This window comes from Dendrobates tinctorius, unplaced genomic scaffold (genome assembly GCF_039654945.1).
Source record: "Dendrobates tinctorius isolate UK_male_01 unplaced genomic scaffold, ASM3965494v1 ptg000030l, whole genome shotgun sequence".
Taxonomy (NCBI): Eukaryota; Metazoa; Chordata; class Amphibia; order Anura; family Dendrobatidae; genus Dendrobates; species Dendrobates tinctorius.
Window position 1 is genome coordinate 4,108,777 of NW_027361698.1, and position 20,033 is coordinate 4,128,809.

The 20,033-nt window shown below is 41.2% G+C and overlaps 1 protein-coding gene across 2 annotated transcripts in view; it reads right to left on the minus strand.

Annotated features, from left to right (window-relative positions):
* Positions 1-12,910: 12,910 nt before the first annotated feature.
* Positions 12,911-20,033, minus strand: part of CXXC4 (CXXC finger protein 4) — a 192,696-nt gene continuing 185,573 nt past the window's right edge. For both annotated transcript variants that reach the window (XM_073571808.1, XM_073571807.1), the window contains one exon: positions 12,911-19,460. Coding sequence is in view for 1 of the 2 variants with exons in the window: in XM_073571807.1 (XP_073427908.1) it covers positions 19,416-19,460 (45 nt within the window). In the remaining variant the exon portion in view is untranslated. The remainder of the gene's footprint in view (positions 19,461-20,033) is intronic.

The following is a 20,033-nucleotide window of genomic DNA, read 5'->3' on the forward strand; positions in this document are numbered from 1 at the left end:
ACCTCTCTTCAGCTTCTTACTTTGACTCTGGGTTCTCTCTCGGTTAGTCAGTATGCCGTCCGTTTTCGGACACTGGCTTCCGAGCTGGAGTGATCTGATAAAGCCCTCATCCCTGTGTTTTGGAGAGGTTTGGCGGAGCATGTTAGCCCTCCATCAGGCGCAATAGATCTGACAGGCACACAGTAATTAGTTTCACTTCTCTCTCCTTGCCCACTTATCAGAAAACCCCACCCCTCCTAGTTATCTCCTGACTCTACAGGCTCTGTGAAACCTGATATCACAGTGACTCAGCAGACCTTCTAGTGAGCAGATATCAACACTTTGGCTTCTCAGGCACATTGCGCCTGATTTCAACACAAATTGAAAGGTTAGTATTTTCTTTTTTTATTCATCACGATTGTGTATTTAGCTTGTTTTATGAAGGATTAATGCTAAGTTAGTGTACATAAGTACTGTTTTCTTAGACAAAAGGAGGGTGGCTTCTAAGGCACATTGCGCCCTAACACATACTCTTTCTCTCTTGCTTCAGATTTTCTGCTGCAATGGCCAGAAAACAGTATGATTCATCTAAACCCCTTCATTTAGAAGAAATGAAGATTTTTTTGTTAGAAGATGATGAGGAAGAACCAGCAGTAACTGAGGATTTAGAGGAATCTAGTGACATTTCATCTGAAGATGAGGTAGCAGAATGTAACACTGATTCTGGAACAGAGCAGGATGGTGATGACACTGATACAGAGGAAACAGACACAGATCTAGCTTATTATTTGGGAAAAGATAAAAATACAAAGTGGAACAAAAAGGCACCCAAGAACAAACAGCGCAGAGAATCCCACAATATTATTACACACCTTCCTGGAGTTATTGGAAGTGCTAGAAAAGCTAAAACTGCAGTGGAATGTTGGAGTAATCTAATTACAGATAGCATGTTGGAAACTATTGTTCGGTTCACTAACCAGTATATTGACACAATCAAAGAGCAATTCTCCAGAGAGAGGGACATCAAAAACACTGATGTGATTGAACTCAAGGCATTTATTGGCTTGTTATACCTAGCTGGTGCTTTCAGAGCAAATAGGCAAAGTTTGGAGGAGCTGTGGGGGACAGACGGTGATGGCATCGAAAAATTCAGCCTTGTGATGAATCTGAAACGATTCAAAGTCCTGATCCGTTGCCTCCGTTTCGATGATCGAAGTACCCGGACAGAACGAAAAGGTTATGACCGGCTTGCACCAATTCGGGACATATTTCAACAATTTATTATGAATTGTCAAAAAAGCTATTGCCCGGGGCAAAACCTCACTATTGATGAGATGCTTCCAGGTTTCCGTGGAAGATGTGGTTTTCGGCAATATATACCATCAAAGCCAAACAAATATGGAATTAAAATTTTTGCCATGGTTGATGCAAGGATGATGTACACTATGAACATGGAAGTTTATTGTGGAAGACAGCCACCAGGTCCTTTCAATGTGAGCAACAAGCCTAGTGATGTGGTAAAGAGAATTGCTGAGCCAATGTTTGGATCTGGTCGAAATATCACTGCTGACAACTGGTTTACTGACTTTGATCTGATTGATTTTTTAAAAACGAAAAAGCTGTCATATGTGGGAACTGTTAGAAAAAACAAAAGGCAGTTGCCGCCAGATTTTCTATATACAAAAGGCAAACAACAGTATAGCACTATGTTTGGGTTCAGTAATGGAAAGATTTTAGTTTCTTACATCCCACGCGAGAGGAAAAATGTGATTTTGGTCTCTTCATTACATAGTGATTACACCATTGATCCAGAGTCTGGGGAGCTAAGGAAACCAGAAATCATAACTTTTTATAATTTGACCAAAAGCGGCGTTGACACTGCTGACCAAATGTGTGGCAATTTCAATGTAAGTCGAAATACCAAACGCTGGCCGATGGTAATCTTCTTTACAATGCTGAATGTGGGTGGCATCAACTCACAAGTAATTTACCTCGGTAATGAACTTAAACAAATGCGCAGAAGAATGTACCTAAAACAATTGGCTAATGAACTGGTGAGTGGAGAGCTAAGCCTAAGAAGTACAAAGACGGTTGGAATGCCCCTTGCCCTGCAACACCGGTTGAAGAGATATCGTCCCAAGGACGTTCCAGAACAAACACCGACTCTACCACCTTCTAAAAGACGCAGTTGTACTACCTGCTCATTTGTATCTGGTTTCAGAAGGCTTTCTAAATATGACTGCAAAATATGTAAAGAATCAATCTGCCTTTCCCATGCAACTTTCGTCTGCAGCCTTGCTTTTCTAAGTGTACCTGTGCTGCTTCTGCTGCAATTCAAACCACTGAAGATGAGTAGAAAATAATTAAGTAACATCTAAGTGCAATATCCTTTAAGTTTTTTTCCATAATTTTATATTTAAGCAATAGTTAAGTAAAGATAACTGGAGCCTATTTTGCGGTACTACCGAAAAGTGGTACTTTTAGTTTTAATAAGTTTATGGTTAATAAATGTTTTTTTTTGCATCTGATTTGGTGTAATCTCTTTTAATACATTCCTATGAAGGTCACTGACTACTTCTATAGTCCTGAAATTGAAATATGTAGCTACAATAGGTGGTTTTCTGACCTGTGCTTGTCAGGCACATTGCGCATGAACTGAGGAGAATCTATATTGCGCCTGACGGAGGGTTAAAAATGCTCTCTCTACCAGAGAGGTTCCTGCAAGTTTGGAAGAGCTGATTGCCATTTCCACCCGCATTGACCTCCGTTTTTCGGAGTGCGGTATGGAGCATGCTCAATCCAAACGAAAGGTTACCTCGGCTCCCAATTTTTTTGAGCCTCTGGAACTACCCGAGCCATAGGTTCCACCCCCAGAGCCCATGAAGGTGTCTCGCACCGTTCTTCCGGCACGTCCGGCACAAGACTCCAGTTGCGGTTATATTTGTCAACACGCTGTTTCTCATTACAACAGTGCCCTGCAATGGCCAAACTCTGTGCCGCCGGGCAAGACCCTTGTTCCTCCCCGCCTTCGGCCGAAGGTTCTTGCGTGGGCACATGCGTCCAGGAAGGGTGGTCACTGTGGCTATATGCAGACCACAAAACTCCTGGCTGGGTCTTACTGGTGGCCGCACAGAGCTCAGGATGTTAAAAAATATATTCGGGCCTGCTCCTTTTGTGCTCGGAATAGCCTCCTTAAGCGAAGGGGGGAGACGCCTGCCGACACTCGGTGGCGTTCCACTTTAACTTCCGCTCCCATTAACTCCCACGGGTCCCTTCTCAAACCTGGAGATCTTGCCGCCCCTGATGCCTTCCATTTGTCCCGGGCTTCCCTGTCACCTACCGGGACATTAGACATGCCTTTGGACGAGTCTGAGGCCTATCTCTCTGATGGGCACAAGTTGATGGATCAGAAGGCTCAGGGAGGAGGGGGCCGTAGGAGGGGGGGGTAATGTTAGGCTTTGGATTTCTGCATTTACTCCGCAGGGATCCAGACCCTCACATTCTGCAGTCTCCTGCTCTTTATTTACTGCAGAGGAGATTGCAGAGGAGATTGCCTTGCAGAAAATCTCTCCTGAGGCTAAGTCCTTCTATCCTCCTACTGAGTATGCTCATGGGATGATCTCCTATTGGAGATCGGGAGTCATGTGCTCAGGTCCCGCTCCCGATCTCATTGGTCCATCTCAGAGATCTGGAGGCTTGCGGAAGGTCCCAGTTGCTATAAAAGGCGCGCATGGCTGTTCCGCCATGCGCTAGTTTAGACTTACTTGCTGCTGTGTGTATGAGGACGGATGTATGATTCTGGTGAATGACTCATTATAAAACCCCTTCCCTCTGATATTACGTATGTGGTTAGGGACTGAGTTAGAATCAGCGCCAACGCTCCTCTGCTGCAACATCTACAGCTGCTAGCGTCCAACATTGCGCTTGCACCTTAGCCTTGTCGTTTAGCGGCAGTGTCCACACCGCGCTGCAGTAGCAGCCCCTTTGCGTCCGCAGTTGCGATGCTCTGCACACAGTAGGTCTAGACGGACGTAGTGCCGCCGTCTGGGGCTACTCCTGTGACCTGATACCGTGTGTGCGTTTTTACTGAGTACTGTGACCTTAACAGGCTCAGTCTTTTGTGTTTTCACTTATTTGGCATCTCTGTGAATTAACTGAGATTGCTCTGCGCACCTGGGATGAAGTTTAACCCTGGGCGCTTTTCTGCCATATTGCTCCTGCCACCACTTAGCAGCAGTTATATCACCTACTGCACGGTGGACCCCGAGCGACGAACGCACTTTATTATTATTTTTATTTAGTGTGTTCCGCCGTTCCTAACAATTGTAATCTCATTGTTGTCTGCTTACTGTGCATGTTTCCTGACAGCATGCTTAGGGTGAATGGGCAGGAACTTACTGGTTCTTAAAGAGACAGAGCGTGCAATCCTAATGTGTCCTCAGCTAATTGCTGGGAAGCACTTAGTACTTACCATACTGCCTCCTGTTGGGAGGTGCCTGGGAATCATTCTCCTTTTGTGTTGTTGCAACTACTAAGTTGCCAGGTCCTGTTCTTTTCTGTCTCTGAACCTGCTTTCCCTGGGTCTGTATGCCCAGGTGTGAACCTGTTTCCCTGGGACTGTATGCCCAGGCCTGTACTCTGAACCTGTACCTGAGTCTGATCTAGTCTGAATTAGGACCTATCCCATATCTGGATCTTTTCATTACCCTGCTGTGTCTTTACCAGTACCTATCTCTAAACCTCCTGTGTCAGGACCAGTACCTATCTCTTAACCTGCAGTGTCTGAACCAGTACCTATAGATAAACCTCCAGTATCTGAACCAGTACCTATCACTAAAACCTGCAGTGTCTGAATTAGTACCTATCACTATTTTGTTGCTACTCTGCAACATTAGTGATCTCTGTGTATACTTGCTACTTCATTACAAGTACCCTGTGTGAACCTGGTCCTGCCTGTCCTTCCTGTACCTGTCCTTGTGTTTGCTCTTTATGTAACTGACCCTGTCTGGTCTCTATGACCCTACTCTTGTCTGCCCTGTGAGTATCTGTGGTTCCCTGCCTGTCCGCATCTGCGGTTCACTGCCTGCCCGCACCTGTAGCTCCTTGCCTGCCCAAACCTGCGGTTCCCTGCTTGTTTCTGCCTGTCTGCATCAGCAGTTGCTTGCATGTCCACATCTGTGGTTTCCTGCCTGTACTCATGTACAGATTTCACCCATTCCTGCTAATACATGTGGGGACAAATGACACAGCAAGAAACGACCTGGAAACCATCTGCAGTGACTTTGAAAACTTAGGTAAGAAAGTGAAAGAACTGGGATTGCAGGTGGTCTTCTCTTCCATCCTCCCAGTGGATGGCCATGGAACAAGGAGGTGGAATAAGATTCTGCAGGTGAACAACTGGCTACGTCGATGGTGCCGTCAGCAAGGATTTGGATTTCTGGATCATGGAGTGAATTACCTATACGATGGACTACTTGCTAGAGATTGGGTGCACCTTACGAAGACTGGAAAACATGTATTTGGAAGTCGCCTTGCTACACTCATCAGGAGAGCTTTAAACTAGAACAATGTGGGAAGGGGAGCAAAAGGCCAGAAAAAGCCATACACCTGGCAAATGGTCTTGGGAACTCTGCTATTAGAAGTGGAAAGGAAGAACAAAGACAAAAGAATCTAAATAATACAAATATTGGAGAAAGAGAAACCAATCACAAACTAAAATGTTTCTATACTAATGCACAAAGCATGGGCAACAAACAAGGAGAACTGGAATTACTAACACAGGAAAAGAAATATGATGTCATTGGAATCACTGAAACTTGGTTGGACGATACACATGATTGGAATACAAGGCTAGGAGGATATAACTTATTTGCAAGAAACAGACTTGATAAACGAGGAGGTGTCGCATTGTGTTAGACACGCGTATATCTGCACAGAGATCGAAGCTTCAGAGACTGGGAGTTCTGTGGAAACTGTTTGGGTAAGAATACAAGGACAGAACAATGGAAAGGACACCATTGCAGGCATTTACTACAGGCCGCCTGTGCAAGCTGAAGATATGGATGAACTCTTTATGCATCAAATGGCAAAGTTCTCCAAAAAATATGACATAGTTGTCATGGGAGATTTCAACTATCCAGACATTTGTTGGGAATCTCTCTCAGGCAAAACTAACAGGTCAAGGAAATTCTTATCCTCTCTTGCTGACAACTTTATCTTCCAAAAGGTAGGAGAGAAAACAAGGGGATCTGCTTCCTTGGATCTAATCCTTATGAACAGGGAGGAAATGGTTGAGGAGGTAAAAGTGGCTGGGACCCTAGGAGGTACCGACCATGCTATTTTAGAATTTTGGATAACTAGAGGAGGAAGACCTGTGAAGACTCAAACGACATGGTTAGATTTCAGAAAGGCAGATTTTAAGGGATTCAGAAAGAGAATTGGAGGGATCCAATGGCTGGATATCCTTAAAGACAAAAATGTCCAGGAAGGATGGGAAATCCTGAAAAATGAAATTCTCAAAGCATAATTGTTAATAAATCCGAAAAGAGGGAGGAATAGGAAGCATTTAAGGAAACCAGGATGGATGAACACAGAACTTAAGCACCTGCTAAAAAGGAAGAATGAAATGTTTATAAAATGGAAAGAGGGAGGCATATCTAAAGAATAATACAATGCTGTCTGCAGAACTTGCAGGGCACAAATCAGATTATCTAAAGCTGACAATGAATTGAGTCTTGCAAGAGACATTAAAAGCAATAATAAAGGATTTTTGGAGATATGTCAAAAGTAAAAGAAAAGTCAAAGATGCTATAGGATTTTTACAGGATGAAAATGATGAAATGGTAAGACAGGATGTTGATTAGGCCGAACTTTCAAAATCCTATTTTGCATCTGTTTTCTCTCAGAAAGGAAATGTAACATCAACTGTTCTTCACTGTCCTATTAAGGGAATAGAAGAATCCAGGATATCTATAAACAGAGAGATAGTGAGGACACACTTAGCTAACCTAAATGAATTCAAGTCTCCAGGTCCAGATGAATTACACCCCAGAGTACTGAAGGAGGTAGCAGAAGAAATTTTTGAACCCCTCTCCATAATCTTTGAAAATTTTTGCAGAACAGAAGAAGTCCCAGAAGACTGGAGAAGAGCAAATGTTGTTCCTATCTTCAAAAAAGGGAAGAAGGTGGACCCAGGGAACTATAGGCCGGTGAGTCTGACTTCTATACCAGGAAAGATCTTTGAACAAATTATTAAACAACATGTATGTCAGTACCTGGATAAGAATGAAATGATTAAACAGAGTCAGCATGGGTTTGTAACTAATAAGTCATGCCAGACTAACTTAATTTCCTTCTATGATGGAGTCATGGATTGGGTGGATCAGGGAAGTGCTGTAGATATAGTATATCTTGACTTCAGCAAAGCATTTGACAAAGTATCTCACACAATCCTTATAGAAAAAATGACTAGGTATGGAATGGACAAGGCAACTGTTAGTTGAATTCATAACTGGCTTAGTGATTGGACCCAAAGTGTGATTGTAAATGGCTGCACATCCAGTTGGAAGAATGTCTCAAGTGGGGTACCACAGGGCTCTGTCCTGGGCCCTGTATTGTTCAACATCTTTATCAACGATTTAGATGAAGGAATTGAGGGTAAACTGATTAAATTTGCTGATGACACAAAGCTAGGAGGGATAGCTAATACTAGAGAAGAGAGATAGAGGATTCAAAAAGATATAAATAAACTGGAGCAGTGGGCAGCAACTAACAGAATGGTTTTTAACAGGGAAAAATGCAAAGTACTACATCTGGGCAACAAAAATGAAAAAAGCATATAAAGAATGGGAGAAATAGGGCTAAGCAACAGCACATGTAAAAAAGACTTGGGTATACTAATAGATCACAGACTGAATATGATTCAACAGTGTGATGCAGCAACAAAAAAGGCAAATGCAGTTCTAGGATGTATTAACAGAAGCATACAGTCTAGATCACGTGAAGTCATTATTTCCCTCTACTCCTCTTTGGTCAGACCTCATCTGGAACACTGTGTCCAGTTTTGGGCGTGACATTTTAATAAAGAAATCAACAAACTGGAGCAAGTTCAGAAAAGAGCAACCAGAATGGTGACCGGTTTGCAAACCCTGTCTTATGAGGAAAGGTTGCATGATTTGGGAATGTTTAGCTTGCAAAAGAGAAGTCTGAGAGGAGACTTAATAGCTGTCTACAAATATCTCAAGGCCTGTCACATTGTAGAAGGATCATCTTTATTCTCATTTGCACAAGGAAAGACTGGAAGCAATGGGATGAAACTGAATGGGAGGAGACACAGATTAGATATTAGAAAAAACTTTTTGACAGAGTGATCAATGAGTGGAACAGGCTGCCATGAGAAGTGGTGAGTTCTCCTTCAATGGAAGTCTTCAAACAGGCTGGACAGACATCTGTCTGGGATGATTTAGCGAATCCTGCTTTGAGCAGGGGGTTGGACCAGATGGCCCACGAGGTCCCTTCCAACTCTACGATTCTATCATCTGTGGTTCCCTGCCTCTCCACTTCTGTGTTTCCCTGCTTGTCCGCATCTGTGGTTTTCTACATGTCCGCACCTGCGGTTCCCTGCCTGTCTGCATCTGCTGTTCACTGCCTGTCTGCACCTGCGGTTCACTGCCTGCCCGCACCTGCGGTTCCTTGTCTGCCCGCACCTGCGTTTCCCTGCTTGTCCACACCTGCGGTTTCCTGCTTGTCCGCATCTGCAGTTCCCTGCCTTTCCACATCTGTGTATTTCTGCCTGTCCGCATCTGCAGTTGCTTGCATGTACTCATATGTGGTTTCCTGCCTGTCCTCATCTGCGGTTTTCTACCTGTCCGCACCTGCGGTTCCCTGCCTGTCCGCGTCTGATGTTCCCTGCCTGTCCGCATCTGTTCCTCCTGAAGCTATTCCTGCTCGTCCAGTGCAAACTGGGTCATGCTTCTGCCTGTATATCAGCCATGCCCGCCAGCACCTGCCTGCCAATATATCACCCACGCCCACCTGCATTTACCTGTATATCAGCCATGCCCGCCAGCACCTGCCTGCCAGAATATCAGCCGAGACCGCCTGACTGCCATTCACATTCTGGCTTAATGTTACATATGAGGTCCTTCCGTTCTCCAATGCATTAATGTGCCTCTATTTTCTTTGTGGATTCCACTCATTTGGGTCTTTTTCATCATGGGAACTCAGTTGTTTAAAGGCATATATTATGATTTAGATACATTTGCACCTTACACTTTACGTGTCTTCATTATGCCTTGCTTATTGAATACATATAATTCATTTTCATCTGACCCTGTGAGGTTTTGAGCCTCTGGGATCCTCATATTGTAGGTTCTTAGTCACACACCTGCTTTTTCTTGGTCAGCCTGGGTACACCACCTCTGTATTTACGGTGGTATGATTGTTAGTACTATATTGTTAGTGTTAATTATGAGCTTTAGTTTGAAGGGTATGTTGTAACTTCAGAGAACAAAACAAGGATATCGTGTTCATAGGCAGCTTCTTCCATTAATAACAGCTAATCATCGCCGGTCTCATATATTTACTCTCTTTGTAGGATGGAATGAAGAAAAGATGGGTGGAGCAAAGTAAATCAGGATCAGACTACACACTCTTTTTGCAGTCTTTGATCATGGAGGAACATACGTTTTATGAAATTTCAGAGAAAATATACATTAAAGATCCAGCCAGTGACCTTAATTAAAGACGATATTAGTCCGGCTTGTTTTTTTTTTAAAAATGCTTTAGAAAACTGTATGGATTTATGTTACAATATTAAAAAGTATAGGCCCATACATATTACATAAATTACGCTAAATGTAGCATTCATGCTTGCATTTGCGCACATAAACCATCACTTTCTCCTTTGCTGCATCAGTATAGTTCACCAGCACTTCGGAATTCATTTTTTATGACTATCACATAGGCAACCAACAATGCCATTTCCTCAGAGTCTGCCTGGTACTTCCTGCAGAAGGAAGCAATGTTGACAAATTCATTAAAAGAGTCTGAAGTGAAAGTGAATAAGCTCCTTGGGAAAAGGCACATGTATAATTATAGGATTCTGAAGATTAAGGTTCTCTCATAAGCACTTTACTTTCAAATGTGGGTAATGAAAACCCACACAGAAGTCTTCATAGCTTAGTATATGTAATTACAAGTGCTTCACTAGTGCTTTTTTACCTTGCACCATTTGCAATAAAGCTGCAAAAACATTAAATAAACCCTCCCCTCTATCCCTTACTAAGGTTCGTTTGCCTCTGTATATGTGGCATGGAAATTATTTCATATTTATTTTTTCCTCACTCATGGTTTATTTGTCCTCACTTTATAACCATTCTTTTCTTGCTGTAATAGAAATCTGCTCTTCATGCACTGGCATCCTGCTGAGCGTCTGAGTAAGAGAGAAGCCATCTGAGCAAATATGAGACCGAGGTGTGTTTCAGACTACCTGTAGCCTCCCTCTCCTGAACTGGAAATTGTATTTAAAGACTTCCCTTGACTGGTGTCCACTGGTTGGGACCTGGTCCTTTTGTCTGCCCTTAATCACACACTGACGTCAACTTTGACACATGATGAAGTTTTTAATATTAGACAATGTAGGTCCGCCCCGATCAGAGTCACCTTGTCGACGGGGGGACGGTTTTTATGCTATATTTGATCAAATACAGTATTACTAAGAACTCTGAATTATTTAAATGCACTTTTGCTTTTTATTTATTTAATTACAGCAGGGTTTTTCTCATTTCATCTTTTGTAGGTTTTTTTATACCTGTAGCCAATGCAGGAAAACTGAAATCACTGGTCATAGATCTGTTCTAATGGAGCTAAGCTAAAAAGCAGCCTAGCAACAATAACTGAAAAAAACAAAAAAAACAAATTGGCAATCATCCACTGTAGGTAATGACTTACATATCATTTTAAGAACATGACAAGATAGTGACATTTCATTCTTTTTCCCCAAGAAAAGGATTTTTGATTTGGTACAAATCATGCTGATTTTCTATGTGACTGGAGCATCAGATATGTAACCATCACTTGAAGATTATCAAGTGAGACATTCATTCTTTATCCAATTTGCAGGTCTAAGTCACCCAGCCAGGTGAATGGGTTTGTCAAAAAATGGATCTCTTGAGTATGTTATTTGAATGTCACTTGAGTGATGTTGCTTTTCTACTGTCTTATAGGTAGGAGTTTTGTTTTGGCATATGATGGTAAAAACCGACTTGGACAAGGACAAAAATAGATGAAAAACAGATCCAGAACACTAAAAAAACAACAGTCCTGTTGTATCCTTACCTGGATCAGATTCAGCAATGTCTGCCCCAGGTTCCATGTGTCGCCATATTCACCCAACAAGCGGCGCTGGAGGAGGCAGTATTACTTCCAATCTTGGATGATGTAGGAGCTGCTAAGCTGAGAATATTGGTGTGGCACACAGACAGTTTTTGTGTGTGTATGCTCTCCAACGCAGCAGTGAAATCATCTCTCTGCTGAGACATATGGAGCAGTACCACACCTAATTTAAACTCCCATCAGTCTGATGGCATTTGCCAGATACTGTTTCACTTTCCTTGTATATATCAGGTGTTGTTCATCTGCTTATTTCTTGGTCCTGACCTGGCTAAGATCTGTTTTTCTCTTTAATCTCTCCTGACTTTGACCCTGGCTAGTCTGACCCCATTATTCCTTTCTACAAATTTGTCTCCTGCTTCTGTCACTCCAGATACTCACCAGGCTAGTTTTACTACTCTTGACATTGGCTCACTCCTATAGCTAGCAGCTACTTTATGGACACAACGCAGGTGACCCCATTGTAATCACAGAGCTTTGTATTATTTCCTTAGTGGATGTCCTCAGACATGACTTACAGGAGTTCCTGGCTCAGAAATCATCAAATTGTTGCAGCGCATGGTGTGTGCGCTTGTGGGATTCCAAAGTCTGCTGTCACGGAGTGACTGATCAGCGAAGAAATTGCCCAGCTTCATGATTAGATTCATTTAAATCAGGGGTGGGGAATCTTTTTTCTGCCAAGGGCCATTTGGATATTTATACCATCCTTTGGGGGCCATACAAACTCCGCCCACAAAGTACATCCTGACTCTGGCACTGGTTTCATGACTTAATCTTTCATTGCATGCCCTTCAATGTTCAGTAGTGAACACTGCGTGTGTGTTAACAGAGCAAGAAGAAATTAATGAGCTTGTGGCAATCAAAATACAGCTCCTTGCCCAAGAATCCGGTCCCTTAGAATCTGGTCGGGGGGTTGATAAAAAGTCATCGAGGGCCGTAAATGGCCCTTGGGCCTGAGGTTCCCCACCCCTGGTTTAAATGAAATCCCTACATAGGACATCATAAAAAGTCATGATGACAGATCAATTCATGTTAGTGTAAGACTCTCATCAATGCATGATAAAAGGTGAGTGTTCACCTGAAACGTGTTGATGTGAGCGTTACACTATCGAAAATTGACCTGTCATCTTGACTTTTCATGTCCTGTGTATAGATGTCTTTAAATAAGGTAGAATCTATTCATGAAGCTGGGCGATTTCTTCGCTTATAGCTTATTTGGGCTGCTGCAGAGCCGTTGTCCGAGCTCTGAGTGGATGGGGCTAACATCAATGGTGAGCTGGAATCCACATTATTGTATTACATAAAAAGACTGCAGACTTTTCATTTTAGACCGGTAAACTTTTTTAAAGTTTGTAAATTAGACTATAATAACAACATTTTGGAAACAAACTTTTTATGCACAGTAGGAATCCTTACATATGGAAAAACTAAGCTTGAGCAAGAGCTCAGTATATTATGTAAATGTATTGAAACGTGTGTACATTGTAAATGTGAAAAACCACATTGATAGAAACTAATTTTTATAGATAAAATGCCGATATGTTGAATACTAAAGTCCTTTATTTAACAACACAGAAATGTCACGAAAACAACTTTACCGGGCAAATTAATGTGTATTTTTTACAGTTTTTTACATGCCCCATAGGTGTTTTTTTTTTCTCATAAATACACTGTTTTCCAAAACTGCTTTTTCCATAACTGCACAAGCATACATACACCTTACACATATATCTGTTAGAAAATGTCATAGATTACAGCACAGTTCAGAAATAGGAGAACACTGTGATAGGAGTACATATCAGTGGGCCATAAATTAAACGAAAAATAAATGCTGTTCCCATTTTTCCTATAGTGTGATCATTCTACCATCCAGTAGGAGCTGTCTTTTATTTGCTAGGAACATAGTAGATCTCAGTGTGAGACTGCCAAATTTAATGACAAACAAAATCTGGAACATTTAGTTGCTACATAGAACCAACTGTTAGAAATCACTATGCATCTAGCCATGATCAAAGACCTACTACTGTTATTTCGCTGAAGATATTCGACCCTAAATGGTACGTTCATTTAACACATTTCTTTCCTCATTACCCGATTACAGATGTAACCAATATAAATATTGTTCTTCTTTTGAATTAATTGTAAGAGTTACATGCCAAGATTCTCAATCACAAATACGCTTCCTTATTGTTTTCTAATTCACAATTCAAAATTAAGATTTTACACATTTTTGTGCATGTTGAAAATAGTATTTTAGTACTGTCTATACCCTAAATAAAAACAAGAACACACCATAACAGAAAATGAAAGTGAACATCCATTTGGTAAGAAATGTTGGCTCATAACATGGGGGAGGATAAAAGTTTATAACAATATATTATCAAAATGCCCATGTTTCTGCGGTCAGTTACTGTTTCAGTGTTCAGAGCATGACGCTAAAGGCTCCCATACAGGTTAGATTACCATTGGCTAACCCCAATTATATCACAGAGCTTGGCTGATGTGTATAGGGGTCTCCCGACTTTGTCCTCACGGATGATGTTGGGAGAGATAAGGATTTGGCATGACTGATTTCAGATTGCTGAAAGGTTTCTCGATGAGAAAGCCGTGTCAGTGGAGTCAACAGATATCTATTGTGTATGGGGGACTTCACAGCAGAAAACTTCTGGGAACAATGTGGATACAGTAAATAAAAAAAAACACGGAACAAAAAAAACAAACCTTTCTTGTACATGAGTTTGTCAGCTAGCAGATACTATTAAAGGGAATCTGACACCAGGATATAACACGCAAACTATTTATATGCACATATACTTCTATTAACCCCTTAACCCTAGAGCCATTTTCCACTTTTCCCTTTACATTTTTTGCTTCCCTTCTTCCCAGAACCATAACATTTTTATTTTTTGGTCAAAATGGCCATGTGAGGGTTTGTAGTATGAGTTGTACTTTTGAACGACACCATTGGTTTTAACATATCGTGTACTGGAAAATGGGAAAAAAATTCTAAGTGCGATGAAATTGCAAAACAAAGTGTAATCCCAGAGCGGTGCTCATAGCAATCTGACTATGACAACCATAGAGGTATTCTGGAGGCCTTTGGTTGTCATGCCAACCCATCAGTGACCCGTGATCATGTGACGGGGTCACCGATGGGTGGGATTTCCGGCGCGCTTGCCGGAAGCATGAGTTAAATTCCGCTGTCAGAAATTGACAGCAGCATTTAACTAGTTAACAGCCACGGGTGGTTCGCGATTCCACTCATGGCTGTTGCGGGCACATGTCAGCTGTATATATCAGCTGACATGCTCGGAAAGGTGCGGGCTCAGTGCTGGAGCTTGCACTAAATAGGGGGAGTCCAACATCGGCATACTATTATGCCCGATGTCGGAAAAGGGTTAAAGACAAATCCAACAGTACCTTTACATGTCCAGTCTGGGTGGGATTTCCGGTGCGCTTGCCAGAAGCATGAGTTAAATTCTGCTGTCAGAAATTGACAGCAGCATTTAACTAGTTAACAGCCACGGGTGGTTCGCGATTCCACTCATGGCTGTTGCGGGCACATGTCAGCTGTATATATCAGCTGACATGCTCGGAAAGGTGCGGGCTCAGTGCTGGAGCTTGCACTAAATAGGGGGAGTCCAACATCGGCATACTATTATGCCCGATGTCGGAAAAGGGTTAAAGACAAATCCAACAGTACCTTTACATGTCCAGTCTGGGTGGGATTTCCGGTGCGCTTGCCAGAAGCATGAGTTAAATTCTGCTGTCAGAAATTGACAGCAGCATTTAACTAGTTAACAGCCACGGGTGGATTGCGATTCCACTCGCGGCTGTTGCGAGCACATGTCAGCTGTATATATCAGCTGACATGTGCTCGGAAAGGTGCGGGCTCAGTGCTGGAGCCTGCAATAAATAGGGGGAGTCCAACATCGGCATACTATTATGCCCGATGTCGGAAAAGGGTTAAAGACAAATCCAATAATAACTTTACATGTCCAGTCTGTTGCTCCGTTACTAAGAAATCAGAGTTTGAATCAATCTACAAATGAGGCTGAAGGACTATGATAGATCTGAAGGCACTCCAGCTTTACTCCCTGCCAAGTGTGGCTCCTTCATCCTCCTTGCTTGACTGACTGCTCCTTTGCCTGAAGTCACACAGCATACAGGCTGCTACTAAAGTAGTAATAGGCAGTGCTAGTCGGGGAGTAGAGCTGGAGTGACATAGGCTTCATTTCTATCATAGCCTTGCAGCTTCATTTACATATCAATTCACACACTAATTTCTCAGTAACAGAGGAACAGACTGGCAATGTAAAAGTATTGCTCGACTTGTCTTTGAAAGAGTTACATGCACATATAGGTTGGGGCTTTAAATCCTGCTGACAGATTCCCTTTTAAAGAGGTTGTCCACTACGTTTACATTGATGCCCTATCTTTTAGATAGGTCATCAATGTCTGACTGGCTGGCGTCTTACACCTAGAACCCCTGCCGATCAGCTGTTATCAGTGTGGGCCGTGGACGCTGTCTGGTAGTACTCACTTGCCAAGCTGCTCTGTCTACTTGTAATGGCTGCTGCAGGGTACTACAGATCTGCCTACTATTGTTTTGAATAGGAGGCGGATGTGTAGTACCTTGACCCAGCCAGTACAAGTAGACAGAGCAGCTCAGCAAGTGAGTATTTCCGGCCTGCGTCCATCACTGCCAACACCGATAACAGCTGATCGGCGGGGGTGTCAGGTGTCGGACCACGACCATCAGACATTGATGACCTCTCCTATGGATAGATCATCAATGGAAAAATAATGAACAACAACTTTTAGCATCTGCTGATATAAAAACTTTTTCTGCTGCCCACTTTCTACCCTTTCAGAGTCACATGTACTGTACCCTAGGCACACATAGGCTGTAGGAACTGTGTGCCTTAATACAATACTCCATATAGTGCTGTATAATGGAAATGTGCTCCATTAGAATATAACATCCAGTGAAGTATGCCTCCATAGGAAGTCAGGGTTTTCAAAGGTACAGTAGGGCTCTATAGGAGTCTATGGGTACCATACAACTGGGAACCATTGTCCACCAGTGTGCATAAGATCTTAAAGAGGTTGTATAAGAGAAGAAAACAAGAATATGCTTTTTTTTTTCCTAGAAAAAGTGCCATTATTGCTCATGGGCTTTGTCTGGTAATGCTGGACAAACATGAAACACGCTAAGTTCTATGCTCTGCACTGTGAACTTACCGCCCTTTTACCAGTAATTTGTTTTTTGCAGTGTGGATGATTAGAACAGCTACTGCTATGTAACAGAACCTTGTGTAGCTATTTCTCCCAGAGGAATATACTGTACATAGCTGATAGAAGCTGTGCTATGGTATAACCTATTAGCGCTCCATAACAGTAAAATTTTACTTTGTAGTTAACTTACCATTAAAAAAAGATACAAAAAAACACCACATTTTAAATTACAAATTAAAAAAAAAACACTAAAATATATTCTAAGAAAACATATATTCCAGGTTTATAAGGTGATTTTTTTTTATATAAATTGTACAAGAATTACAGGATTAGCACTGCAGTAAACCTTCTTTTCTTATTCTCTGTAATGTATAGCTTTAATTGGATTGGACATATAAGCAACACAATTACAATATACAGATCAACCAGTTCTTTAAAACAAAAAAATCACACAAAAAACATGCAACATTAGGGTATCAGACAGCGAGTACATTGGTAAGAAGAACTGTAGAAATTGTACACCTAATGTAGCTTGAACTGAATTATTTTACATCTCGGAGATAGCAATTACAACTTTTAGAAGGCTAAGAAAAAGTACTAGTAAAAGTGCAACAAAGTCTTTACTTGTGTCTGATCACTATTAGCTGACTGATACTTCTAGACAGTATCTTGTATTGGATTAACAGTGACGTAAAAAAAAGTCCTATTTAGATTGGTAAAGGTGGCTAATCAGATGAAATCATTTATCATGTGTAAAGCTACCTAAGCATTTTAGATCTACTCAATGTAATTTTAAAACATTTACAAAAAACCCACAAAATTAAAACATTCAAGACTCACTTATAAGATACATACATAGCTAAAACATTAGGTAAAAATATTTATCTGCTGGAGGGGCTTTTAGACTGGTGCTGTTCAGTAGGTCTAACAGAAAAAAAGGACCATAAATTTCTACACATGTATGAAGATGTCACAAGTATCATCATGGTATAAAATAAAAGAATATGGTTTAGGCAATTCCAGATTTGGAGTGAGAAAACTGACAAGGCATCCCATGGTAGGTATCAATGGGGCTTTTCAGTACAAGCTATGTCTAGAAGCTTTTATTTGGTATTATGTGAGAGATAAAACAGTGCTATGCATTAGATCAGGGGCAGATTGAGACCTGGAGCTTGGATTTATGATGTCATCTAATATGAAATACTCAGTAACAGATTAGCTTGGTTCACATTGCATTTGAGTCATATGTTAGTGGCTTCATCGGGGCTTCCATCTAAAGCCATGGAAAACGGCATTGAGATGGAAACCCTAACAGGCTCGTTCACTATGACCGAACAGCGCGTTCAGTCTGGCCTCCGTTCTGGCTGTGTCCGTTGTCTAGAGGTCGGCACAAAAGCTTCATTGGTCATACTTTCGTGTCGCCCATCTCAAGAATGCAATGTGATCCCGGTCTAACAGCTCAACCTAGAAGCTATCGAGGGACTTGTCCTATGTGTACTGCTGAACAAGGTCCTGAGAACCAACTTTGGAATTGGGGCTGCCCATATGTCTGACCACTCAATCTACCCCTGCAACGAATAAGGTTTTATATTTAATTCCTTCAGAAAAGTCTTCAAGTCTGGAGTTGCCTGGCTGTATAGGACATTACCTATATATACAGAAATATATATATATATTTATCTATATGCATGTTTTACTCTTGTCAATACAGTGAGAATGCATTTATATTTTACAGTGTTTACAGTTACTATAGAAAAACTTAACCAGAAGGCATGTACTCAGTTACATGGTCACAGGACACTTCTGTTTCCCTGAACAAATAATTCAAAAGACTGGTCCGATCGGACAAACTACAATACCATATGCTGCTTTTACTCTGGTCTACAAAGCAGTGAAAATTGGGTCATATGTGGTAAGTGCTTCTGGGGCAAATCCTCTTAATAACACAATTGCTCACCCACATAGAGGTCAGAATGTTTGCATGGATTCCTCCTTTGATACATAAAAGGGAGTATGGGCTGAGGAACAAGAAAATATCGCCGCGAAGACACTTTCCATACAGTTGACTGATTTGACAGTAGTCAATGTGTGGATCACATTTTTTTTTTTAGATTTTGGAATTGCAGGTTTATTTCCTGGGAATGTACAAAATGTATGGCAAAGTAAGAAAGAAAGAAAGAAATTGTGAAAAAGAATACAATAAAAGAAATAAAAAAAAGACAGTGCTGTTGCTGCTGTGACTATCCAGCTGGCGAAATAATGTTTAAAGCTAGAATTTATTGCTCCAGATTTAAGTTGCAGAACCACACTGCTGCTTACAAACTGTTAATCTTCATATAGATGCTCAGACATGATTGTCTCCTTGTGTCTAAACGCACAAAATACAAGCTGCTATCTGTACAGTTTACAGTACTGAAACACATATTTGGAAATGAAGTATAGATATGTTAATTTCTCAAAGATACATCATATTACAGCAGGGGTTTACCCAAATCTTTCCTTTTGTAGCCACTTTAAAGTAGACAACAATATCACTGTTAATTATAGCTAAAGTACATTAAAGAAAGAACCTGTGTACTAAATGTAAGTAAACCAGCCAGGCTCTGGTGACGTTTTTTTTTATTTTTTTATTATTATTATTTTTGCTTTTTTTTTTAACATTATTCATATTTTTTTGAGGAAACCCCTGTACACAAATGAAAATAGTATCTCAGCATAGTCTTCAGTCACGGACTTAGCAGTTCCCATAACAAGACCAGTGCTTGTCAATCACTTCAGAGTGCCTTGAAAATATGATATACATCTGTTTAAAAGAACCATCGGAATGCTTCAGCGCTGGGGACCGGTGTTCTCTGCAAAAAATAGAAGAGAAAAGAATAGGTTATTATGCGGTAAATAACATTTCTGCTTCAATATCAATCATTTCTAGATCACTTCAGGCAAGTTTAATATAAATCAACTACTTAAATATGGATCTTTTTTGTAAATTGCCTCCAATTTTAAAACTACAGTAAAGAGTTTTCAATTAAATCACTAAAATAATTTATGAATTTCCATTGTTTTAACTTATAGATTAAAATGGGTTTGAGTTATCTCACACCTTTATCTAAGGAAAACCTCAAAACCTAAACCTCAAGCTCTGATGACGGTAAGGCCTCATGCAGGTGACTGAATTATAGAGGTTGTCTGGCTGATTTTCTATTTATTAAGAGTAAAAAAACATTCCCCCACTCGTCTGTTTCCTGATTCCTCTTAACACGCAGAAAATGCTACTCAACCAATCACAGGGTGACATCTACAACCAATGACTGTCTGAGCTGCTACTCTTTTTGTGTCGAAGGGGAGTAAGGAGCAGGCACCATTGGCACTGGAGCAATCACTTCTTCTGTTTTTATTTATTCCACTCAGCCATAAAAATATTGATC